Source organism: Gloeophyllum trabeum (genome assembly GCF_000344685.1).
Source record: "Gloeophyllum trabeum ATCC 11539 unplaced genomic scaffold GLOTRscaffold_00005, whole genome shotgun sequence".
Taxonomy (NCBI): Eukaryota; Fungi; Basidiomycota; class Agaricomycetes; order Gloeophyllales; family Gloeophyllaceae; genus Gloeophyllum; species Gloeophyllum trabeum.
The window spans coordinates 1,096,866-1,108,427 of NW_006920414.1; the positions used below are offsets into that span (position 1 = coordinate 1,096,866).

Consider the following 11,562-nt stretch of genomic DNA (forward strand, 5'->3'; position numbering starts at 1 on the left):
AAGTCGCATTGGTTAAGTCACCCTGGAGCTCCTGTTCGCAGAGATAAATCGCGGAATGGGTCTGTGTACGCCTCGAGGATGCTAGGAAGTCCGGAGCTAAATAGAACTAGTCTTTAGAGCCCATAGAAGCCTAGAGGCATGTGAGCGCTGTGGCGAATAAGCTCCGGAGGGCTTGTACAATGTGCTGAGTCCGCATTTTCAGGGGTCAGACGATCCTGAGGCTTATCAGCGGAGTAAGAACTTGATCCGCTTTTCCTCAGGGAGCGAGACTCTCTTCCAGGATAAGTCCCAGAGGAAGCCTAAATATTTGAAGGGGAAGTGAAAGTCTTGACCTTTGTCCTTGTGCCAGGGTATGCAAAGTGAGCTGATATGGGTGTGTGCTTCGGTCCTATCATAGGGATAAATGACACTCCCACCAGGCTCAGCAGGAACTGCAGAGGGAAAACAAAAGACACTAATGACATTGACCCACTTGACCGAGGGGCCCACACCATTCTTTGCCCATATATCCATAGCCGCATTTGCTATGGAGCCCGCATTACTCTCGGATGAGCAGCATCTGAAAGGGCAGTAGTGGTCAATCCAGAAACCATGGCAGCTCTGCATGACAAACCCCGGCTTGTGGTCCGGGTGGATTGGGCAGGTGCGATGGAATTTTGCAATGTCCAGCGTCATGGCCTGCACACCTGGAGGTGCCACCAAAACCTGGATACATGTACTGAGTAAGTGAGATGAATGAGGGTGAAGGAGCAGCCTCAATAACAGAGCTGCAGGAGAAGGGCATCCCGGACTAGTATTGACACGGGCGAAGAGTGACCCGGTCATGAAGGGCAAAGAGCAGCCCCGAGAAAAGGCCAACGCGGGTGAAGGAGCAACCCGGGGCAAAGGGCCAACGCTCACAGGTGAAGCAGTCACCTGGAGAGGCATAGATGAATGTATGGGACTCATGATATCAGCCACTTCATGCGCCAAGCCGAAGCGGGTAGGAAAGTTCTCTGTCAAGATGTGGTCATTGGTTGATGGGTGCAATTTTGAGCCTTTGGAAAGATTTTGGCATAGCCACAGCTTGCAAGGCTCACCAGGGCCTTGGGCTGCTCAGAGATGGTAAGCGGTGAGCATTGGAAGGGCCCAAGGATCTTCTCTACTTCTTGCTCCGTGAATGGGCCACTCACCCAGCCCGCGGCGGCCTCCTCGTCAAGATATTCTTCTATAAAGTTGATGTGCTGGTTGCAAGCGGGATGATTGTGGAAGATAACCGACTTGGTGAGAGGTTCCAAGAAGTCCCCCATAGGGAAACCTTGGTTAAGCTTTTGGGCCAAGTCGGGATGGTCATCAGCAAGATTGTGGGCAGCAAGTAAAGCATCAAAAGTAGCAGAGTCATATGGTGTGCAAATACGGTTCTTGATAGAAGAGCAGCAGATGTCATCAAGGTGGGCATGGGGGGTATCTGAAAAACAAGTATAACAGCAGGCAACAGGTGGGGAAGATGGGTCAAGCAGAGGGGTTGGGTTTGCAGGTCCAAGAGAAGCCGTGGTGGGATGAGGTGCCGCAGAAACAACAGATGTGCTTCCAAGACGCGGGGTGAGTGTTGAGGCAGTGACCCCCATCGCCGGAGATGTTCCATCATTGGCAGATTTCATTGGACTTGCCTCTGGCCTACAGGGAGCCGTTCCGGGCCTCCGCGAAGACTTGAGCCCCATCAGCGAACCTGTTGCTGGTGCACTCAGGCACGAGGTGTCCCTTCTTGGCACAGATGAGGCAGACGGACGCCAAAGGGTCGCTCCCGCTGCCCATCTGAAAGGGCGCGAGCAGACCTCTCCCTCGCGCCACTACTGATCTGCTGAATCCACGACTGTGGGCACTCAAGCCTGGAGCACCTCGTTGGTGTTAGGTTTTGGTTGTATTGGATGCAGAGCCACTGGGACAAATAGGTACAAACAGCTTGACTATGTACTGAGCCACTGTATTTCCTTTGTTCCTTAGTCCGTGCAATTGACCTTGCCTTCGGTTTGTGTATGTGTCTGGGTCTGGTGTGCTTATGGCCACCCATCTTATGCTTCCCTGTTCTGCCTGCTGCTAACAGTTGGGCAGGGAAGGGGGAATGGGAGAACTTCAAGATAAGCAACATAGCCTTAGAGAGAGAAGATTCAGACTCAGCGTGATGTTTCTGATTGAGATCGGCTTCAACATTTGCCCGGTTCTCGAGGAGCTTCATATGGTAATAGGCTGGGTTGAACATGAAGGGCTTGATCATATACTCCTTTCTCAGGTCGATGTCAGTCTGGTGGACTGCTGGCCATATCTGCTCAAAGTTGGGGTGGGCCAAGAACCACCCAAAGTGGTCCTCCCAGCGCTGGACATATTTTGCATCACCAATTTCACCCATGAACTGGACATAGTTGTCAATGGCCTGGTGCCACTGCCACGCCTCCATCTTCTCTTCATCCGGGAATTGGGAGGTATCTAGAACTCGGATTTTCGAGTCCAGCTTCGTCTTTGACAGTCTGTCACCCTTCTGAAGGAGGAGCCGGTGTACTGGTGATTGTCAAATAAAGTGAATAATTCTTTATGGAACATGCCACTCTGAAGGGACTGGCCCAGCTGAACTGCCACCTCATCCTCCGTTGACTTGAGAACTCACAGCTTCTTGGTAGGTGGGGGCTCCAATGTCTCTTCGTCATCCTTGTCCTGGAATAGGCACCGCTTGAATGCCTGATAGGCCTGATAGACCGACACTCAGCTGGGGGACAGCCGGGATGCATCTAAACTATCCAAAGAAATCCCATGAGGAGTGTAACAGGCACAGCGGTTGCGAAGACAGCGCCCGAACACCTAGGGCCAAAATGCTCAGCGAACAAGGTGCAGACGGACAAGAATGATCAAAAAGGTGTCATTTACTGGCGTTGGCAAGACAAAGCCTACAAACTACAGTGACACAACTGTCTAGACTACATTACGTAAGCATGGAATGGACTTGACCATTACAAGGAGGAGGGGTCCTGGGACGTTCCTCTTTGCTGCCACCGCCGCCATCATTCTCTGGGACCAATATCAGAGACGCTATTGATGAGGTCCTCGAAATAGCCGCGCGCGAAGGGTCCGACTGTTTGGCACCGTCATTAGCTCCCGGCCTTGAGGCAGCAGCTTCCTGTATCTGTATCCTAGTGGCGTTAGCATTCTGACACTCCTGGTTAATCTCACCTTTTTGGGCATTCGACAACAAGGCAACCCAGGCCTTCCAGGCCTCAGGGTTCGACGATTTGTGCTTCGGTTGGGATACCATTTTGTATTAAGGCTGGTGTATTTGATGGTGGTGAAGTAGAGTAATACTACTAGTAGTAAGGTAGTCATTGTCGCGAAAAGAATGAAAAAATGTGTCGACGAGCCAAGCTGGCGAGCGAGGCGTAATGTAGAGAGAAGTCAAAAGCCCCGCTGAGCACGTCTAAGGAAATGGCCCATGTGGGAACGTCGCGTGCTCAGTGCGTGGTCTCTTCGCTCGCCCTTAGCTTGGCTCGACATAAGTCTGAGCCGTTCATTCCTCACGTCATCCTTGTCTCTGGAGGCATGAGACTGGTCTAAAATCAACCAGTAAATTTGGTCGCTAGACGAATCAATTTCGGTCAGTAGAAGGCTGAAAATGTCTGCTTACCATACAAAAGACACTGTATCATTTTGTCCCAGCAAATTGTGAATTTCGACCCCCCCTCAGAACGGCCGAAAATGACCTTTTACAACTGTTCAGTGGTCCATTTTCATCTGTTCATATGAACCACATTCCTTGGTTTTGGCACCCCTAGCGGCTAGTGTACAACACAGTTGAGGCACTAATATATCTACATATATTCTATGTAGAATAGTACAAGCCACTGTAGCATACCTGCCCGAACCCTGAACCATGCATCCCTCACCCAACCCCCCCCCCTTACCCCTGCTTCCTCTGGGCTCCCTATTCATATCCCTACCAATAACACCAACACAAAAGCCTACCTGCTAGATGTTAGGTCAGTATAAGGTCAAACCACAGCCTGAAAGAAGCACTCACCTACTCACATAGCTCAATACTGGAGATGGCGGCAAGGCAGAGGGGACACTGAATACAGCAATCCTGTCGATGTCTGAGATTCAGTAAACATTTTGTACAAAGGGTGCCGTACTCACGTTACCCCAACAAATCAACTGTCAGGCCTACAACACAGACACTGGGAGTTGGCAACGCCTGCCAAATTCAAACTCCGTCGCACGTATCACGCTTCAGCCACACAAGCGAAATGCTGGTTACACCTTGTGGTGCACTTTTTGGGACGAGGAGACATTCTAAAATAGCAAAAAAATCTTTGGATATTCTTTGATGTTATATAGAATCCATCCTTCCAGTTCGAATTTTGATACACTGACTTGTAAGTGCTATAAGACCAAGTTCAGAGAGCTGAGGTGATAGGTTAACCAGGAGAGGGACACAAATCAAGAATTTTAACTGGAAGGATGGAATCATACACATCTAAAAAAATATATTCCGATTTTTACTCTAATTAATGTGTGATACTGAGCGAGAAAGGTGCACCACATGCAACGCACACCAGATAGCCATAGTCGGCATTTGCCGAGATGCATCCATTGACGTGTTTTCGACGTGTTTTGATAGAACACGTTTCTTCTGGAGCAATGGAGATCAAGGCAGGGATGGCTAAGGACAAGAGGCTGGTGCCCATCAAGTCAAAAGTAACCAAGAAGGCAGACAACATTAATGCTCTAATCAAAGCCATCAGGGAAGAAAGGACAGGTATGCCAGGGGAGCTGCTCACTGCAGCGTGAGCAGTGATGACAGCGCAACAGCAAGTGCATGGCAAGGGCCCGCGTCGAGGTCAGAGGCAAGTTGAACATGTCACGAAGTGACACAAGTGGGGCTATCATTCGAACTCTGACCTGTGGGTTCTCACGATTACTGCTGCGGATTCAACGGACGGAAATTCAACCATTTATCGTATGAATGCCCTAGATCAGAACTCCGACTGGTTTCCGTACGGCAAGCTGTTTCGACCTTATTCGACCACTTTTCAGCCGAAAGTACAAAATTGACCCCTTACCGCTCTAATTTAGGCTGGCCTGGTGCACACAGTGTGTAGAGCACCAACACCACTTGCACTGAGATTTTTCCTTCCTACACGCCCAACCCGCGTTGACATTACCGAGATCTCGAACGCAGGTTCTCACGTAAATGTTTGCTTCTGAGGTCCGTGAGACCCACAAGTGAGCTCGTCTAGTCATTTCGGCTACGAGATCAGTCCATGGTCTTCAGGACCTGTGATGCACGTCCATTTCGAAGGTCTTTTACAGATTTCAGGCTGGATCTCGGGTGGATGTTTGCTGGGAGGTTCCCTGGAGATCCATTGGTAAGCTGAGGATAAGCTCACAACTGGAGCTGCGTGCCAATGTGTGTGTTAGCAAAAGTACTGTACCAGATACCAGATGGCATGGCCTTTCTAATCTATATACACAATTAATCGCGTCCTGAGACTTAAGGTAGCTTTCCCGGGCAATGAACCATGGCTGCATTACCTTGCGACCAGCAAGGTATCTCGCGCTGCGGGAATGTGTTCACTGTTTACATGTCTTTTGACTTGTTTGTATCTGTTGACCAGCCACTCAAGGTCGCAAGGTACACCCCGGCTGCAAACCGGCTTTCGAGTAACTAACCTTTGAGGGACTTGTCGAATTGCACCACACGCGAGACCCAATTCGAGCAGAGCCTAAATTTCAGCGACTTCGTCCAAAGTTCAACCTGCGTTCGTCAGCTTGTTCCCTCACTGCGATCCCTTTGTTCTACCATTGGTGTCAGCCCGCCCCTGGCAAATTAGACATAATTTTGCATAATTGGCTCTAGGGCCATATAATGAAGATAACGGGTGGATAAGTTCTGGATAAGTTCATATAACCGACATAATCTCATACAAGAGACTGCAGGGCTTACCAGGTGTCGACAGTGGGGCAGTAGCTACGGCTGCACTCCCATGTTCTCGTGCATCCCGTTATACCGTTATACATTCATGGACCCGGATCGGCACTGTTTGTGACCATCAGTATAGCTCACGTACTAGAAGATGTCAGCTGTGGGGTGCTCACAATGCCAGCCATGGTGGTCATACATCACCTCCGCCAGCCAAGGCTGGAGTTTGCCTGCACCCCAACACTCGCTCATAGCACGCAGAAAGCCTTGGTCAGTGGGATTGAGTGAGTGTGGAAAAGGTAAATGAGACTTACTCGTATCAAATGTCTCGAACCAGATGCATATCCCTTCTCTGATGTATATACATCCTGTCTGTTGTCAGACTGAGCTTTCGGTCAATACGGGCGAACGAGCGACAATGAAGTTGGCGTCGTTGCGCTCGACAACAGGCTGCTCATGTGACCAGCCAACGCAACATGAGCATGTTGAAGAGTTGTACGACGAGCGTGCAGGTATATGGATATGGTGGGAGCCTGATGTGGGCGTTTGAAAGATGTCGTGCTCATCGCCGTGGATGATAGAGCCGGAGACGTGGCTGTGCATGTGTTCTCATCGTGGTGCCGTTACTTTGCAGCGGAAGCCTGGCCTTGCACAGGAACACAACTATTCGATGTCGAAGCTATCCAGATATTGCCGATTGTCCTAGCGTAGCCAGGAAATGCACCGTGCATAGGGGAGAGAGCACAGACGAGAGGGCGCCCAGCACACAATAGCCTGAGATCCAGCTTGCGGAGACAGGCTTTGAACTTCCGTTACTTCAGGTTTGAATGCGCCGACGCGGTCACGTGAGTTTGTTGATACCGTGTTTTCAAGCTCCGACCGAATCTACTTCAACAGTCCTCGCGAGTCGCGACTTCCCTCTTTCGTTCTTCCCTCTCTCTCACCGTCTCCATGCAGTTCTTCTTGTGTGCCCAAACAGCTGTGCTCTTCTCGGGGGTCTTGCCTTTCAGCGCCGCACGACTATGGCGCTGCCTTCGTAACCTGAGCCACGGTAAGTCACTTGTAACTGTTTGCTGGCGCTGGCTTTCGCCAACATTGATTTATATGGCACACTTTCAGTGTGCATATAATTGTCATTTCCTGTAGAATCCAAGACCGAGGCCCGCCGCCACCCATCTCATGTCGCTCGTCAACTTCAAGTCGAATGCATCAGCGGTAAGTATTGGTCGATTTTGAGTACTAGGATATCTGCTGACTCATTTATGTGACTAGGCTGAAGACCTCAGACCTACCGTGATTGCCGTAACAGATGAAGGTGGTCAGATGTGAGTTCGCCGATGTTGTCTCGGCAGTCGTCCTTACTGAGATACCATAGTAGCTTCTCTGCTGGTGGGTTAGTCGGTATCCTTGCTCGCTGGGCCTTGGCAGCTGGGTTGGGTGTGGGCTAGCCTTGGGAGGAAACTTGAAAGTTGTGGTTGAAGGTGTGTATCATGTTGTTACCTTGTGTATATCCAGTACCCTAACCCTTGCTTTCCTGCTACAGACACTGGAGGTATTGTGATCCTTTCGCGTACATGCTGGGATTAGATTTTGGGTGTAGATAGATTATCACAGTTTCGGCTGCTCTATACAGACTGCAACTATGTATATACAATACCCTTGCTGCAATGATATGGATTTTGCTCCCATCTATGCTATACAGTGTCAATAAAGGAGATAAAAATAAGAGAGTGCCTTGTCTAAGGCTATGTTATTAGATATAAATGTTGGATAACCACGCATAATTATGAAGGGGCTAGCGTTTTAGCGATAATCGGGTATAATGAGATAATGTGTATAATTTTTGACAATTATGCTCTTTTATATCTAATTAGTGGGAGAGGGTTTTCCTGATGAAGGCCATTCTGTAAGTACTTTACTGTTCTCTAATTGCTTGTCTCTAATAGCACACCAACCACAATGCAGATACCGTTTACAAGTGAGGACAGGGGGTAGTTTGGATGTGTCGAGGCTGGGAGTTGGTGTGCAACCTGTGCGGCGCGGTATGTTCCCTCTTGCAGGATGGCTTGGCATACATAGGATTAAAGTGAGTCTTGTTTTGTCATATGTATGATAGTTGAAGTATGGTAGTATTAGTCGCTGTACTAGTAGTGTATATGCAAAGAATTATATGTTTGTTTTTTTTCCTTCTTCCGTGCATTGAGAACTGCATTCAGCAATGCATTCAGTAATTTGAGCAAAATTTGCGGTGCAGCAGCTGCAGCAGTAATGCGCCGGAAATTCCGCATGTCCTGCCAACCCTCTAGCTTGATGTCCCGGGGACCTCAGACTGAGCTCAGTTGACATCACCATTTTCTGAGCTCGTATCTATTGTCCGTTTTTATGTTACAGCGACATCCGGGAAATCTTAGGTGACATCACGACGATGTCCCGGCGGTCTCCATCTCTGAGCTTCTCGGAACCTCTTGCCGGAACGGGCGTGTATTTAACGAGAGATATTAGGACCCCTGATAATAGGTATCAAGGCTTTGTGGAAACGCGGACAAATCAAGCCAAATTAGACCTCACCAGGCCTTATTTTTCGCGGACAGAAAGGCCCAAAAATGGGTGCACGTCTGATTTTTTTCGCGGACATATATACCATGCGGTATCGATGCCTTATGCTTGTGCGGACATCTATAGTCTCGTGGTCCAGGGGTTACCGCTTGACCCATGTATGATTGGTTGATTCCTGGATACTAGGTTTGATTCTCCATGTAGGCATGTGTTTTCAACTTTTTCTCTATACGACAGATGTGGCCATTGTGGGTCCCTATCCCATCTCATAGTAGACTATGTCTATCCAGCATTTATTAAGTTACTGTAGTTCACATACTAGAAACATGACTGTTTCTATTAAACGAGTTCCATCTCGAATCGGAGATGGCGGAGTTGGCTCCCGCAGTGGAAGAACTGGCAAAATTCCGCCGCAAACGCAAGGCGGCGAGCAGTGTGGACATGATTTCTGACGGTGAATAGAGTGGTGCTATAGATATACATTACTAGAAGAGCAATATTGATACATTTTAATGCCTTATCCTACAGTGCGGACAAAGGTCTTGTAAGCAGAGCCCTGATCAGAATCGCGGACATTTTCGGCCAAAATCCGCTCAGGCCACATTTTTCGCGGACAAAACGGCACCAAATCCGGAAATTTGGCGCGGACAAAAAGGTCGGATTCTCAGGATTTAAAATAAAGCCTTGATACCTATTATCAGGGGTCCTGAGATATTTTCCCTCTGGTGTCCCAGTCCCTCGCCATCGAGACTAACGTCGACCTGAGTTTCCTCAAAGACTGCGTCAAGGTCTCCGGCGCAGTGGTTACTTCAGCCTCTTCTGTCTCATGTATCCCATCCGCGTCTCCCGACGACACGGTCGGCTCCCCTACTTCGCTTCTTTCTTCTCCTACCACGCCTCTCTTCTCGCCTACGGCTCCTACTTTCCCCAAAGACCACCGTCATGGCCGATAACGAGCATCTTCGGCAGCTCCTCGCGTCTTATCCAGCTGCTATTACGGATTTTTTCGGCTCCGGGACTCTCTGCCTCCACAAGACCGGACCGGCGTGGCCCGTTGCGCCAGCCAATGCTCAGAAGCTCGTCCGTGCCGCCCGCCCATACTACAATCCCGAGAAGGCGCCGATCTGGCTCCCGACCCTAAAGAGCATCGTTGCCTTTCTCGACTCCCTCGACGTGGATGTGCAGTTGACCGCGGTTGACCCGCTTGCATACGCCAATGCCGGTCAGGCGCAATTGTTCTGCGACTTCATCGTCGTCATCAGCGTCAATCCGCAGACGCTTGCCCATGCTGATGCTGTGGCCGCTGCTCCTGGCGTTATTGCTATACTCGAGGTGAGTTTGGGAACTTGCATGTGCAGGGGTTATTCATTTTTTATCCGCACTCTAGAAAGCCGGGTTCTCCGATGTTCAAGTCGCCTTCGTCGAGGCCGTCTATCGCCGCCGCCAGGCGAAGTTCATGGGCTTCGACCCGATCTCCGAGCTGGAGAGCATCGCCAAGCTACGCAAGCCATTCACCCTTTCTCTCGGTAGTCTCTGCATCGCTCCCCACAACACGCCTCACTACGAAGGCAGCGGTGGCGTCTTCATCCGTCTCACCTCTGACCCGTCCGACAAGCGCGTCTTCCTTTTGACATGCGCCCATGTTGCCCACCCTCCCCCCGTGTTCCCAAATAGGGCTTATACGCGCAAGAACAGCAGCCAACCTCGCGAAGACGTCGTTCTCCTCGGCACCGCCATGTATGACGAATCCCTCGGCGACATCATGAAGCTGATCGGGGAGCAGACAAAGTCAATCGGCACCTGGGAGTCGTCCCTTAGCAGGATCCCGGCGCAGGCTCCCGATGAGCCCTCGTCTAGGACGGATCGGCGCAAGGAGCTCACCGACCTCATCGCCAAGGCCAAGAAGACGATCACGGCGGCGAATGAACTCCACAACGCCGTGACGAAGAACTACTCCTTCACCGGCTCCCGCATCCTCGGATTCATCTACCACTGTGCAGAGATTGGAGTCGGCGCCGACGGCTATATGTATGATTGGGCCTTGATTCAGCTCGACCTTGACAAGTTGGAGGCGGGTAATTTCTTGGGAAATAAGCTTTACGTCGGTGCGTCGGTCTTGTTTCTTTCTCTCTGGTCCTTCTCGTTGATGCCCCTTTGTCTACAGGCGGAAACAAGACCGCCATCGACTGGGAAGCGTATATGTTTCCTCAGCCTCACGACACTGCCGACTTCCACGTTCCCGACGACCTCCTTCTCCAGCTCCAGGACTACGTTCGCGAGGACGAGATGCGCAATCCCCAGAACTACGACGTCCACAACGTGAAGACACTCCTGGCGGTCAAGAACGGCCGAACGACCGGTACCACCTTTGGCCGCGTCAACGGCTTCGAGTCTATCACCCGCGAGTACCCCGATCACGACCTCAAGGTCGACGCCGTCGAGGTCATCGTGCTCGGCTACGACACCAAGACGGCCAAAAACGATCGCTTCTCCGATGAGGGAGATTCAGGGGCCATGGTTGTCGACAGGCTCGGTCGTCTCATTGGGCCTGTCACGGGCGGTGGAGGCCCCAGTGATGGGCTTAACCGTGGTCAAACCGGGTTAAACTGATTTGACCGCGGTTTGACTGTTTTAACCTTAACGGCGGTCAAGGTTAATGCGTGAAAGTCACGTGAACGCATTGCGACTTCACGGACACGAAGTAAACGAGAACTAAGATATTATACATGAAGATAGGAACTATGTACTATAATGAAGATAATGAGGATTATACTATGCTGTCTAATAGATCAATAGCAGGAAAACTTATGCATTCATTACCTCCTGGTATTGCAATTCAAGATCTAAGTTGTCTTGTCCTCGGGACCAGAGTTCAGTCAGGGTTTGAAAGGTTTCCGTACCAGAGGAGTAGAGAAAAAGATTCCGCAAGAGCCACACCTCATTTCGAGGGATACTAGCAGGCTCTGCAGCCGGGGCGGCAGTGCGCGGAGGAGTGGCTTCCGGTAGATTGAAATCATTGCCTGACGGCGCCTTGTACAAGCTCGTCGACGAGCTCGGCGAAA

At 50.4% G+C, this 11,562-nt stretch overlaps 2 protein-coding genes across 2 annotated transcripts in view; both read left to right on the plus strand.

Moving 5' to 3' along the window:
* Positions 1 to 7,123: 7,123 nt before the first annotated feature.
* GLOTRDRAFT_128335 (uncharacterized protein) lies at positions 7,124 to 7,392 on the plus strand (the record flags this gene model as incomplete). Its single annotated transcript, XM_007866937.1, has 3 exons — positions 7,124 to 7,159; positions 7,217 to 7,269; positions 7,323 to 7,392. 3 exons carry the CDS (start codon positions 7,124 to 7,126, stop codon positions 7,390 to 7,392), a joined length of 159 nt encoding a protein of 52 aa, XP_007865128.1.
* A 2,050-nt stretch (positions 7,393 to 9,442) lies between these two features.
* Positions 9,443 to 11,562, plus strand: part of GLOTRDRAFT_75030 (uncharacterized protein) — a gene marked incomplete at its 5' end in the record, with an annotated part of 5,235 nt that continues 3,115 nt past the window's right edge. The window contains 3 exons of the mRNA XM_007866938.1: positions 9,443 to 9,832; positions 9,888 to 10,605; positions 10,665 to 11,072. Of these exons, the coding sequence (XP_007865129.1) occupies positions 9,443 to 9,832; positions 9,888 to 10,605; positions 10,665 to 11,072 (1,516 nt within the window). The remainder of the gene's footprint in view (positions 9,833 to 9,887; positions 10,606 to 10,664; positions 11,073 to 11,562) is intronic.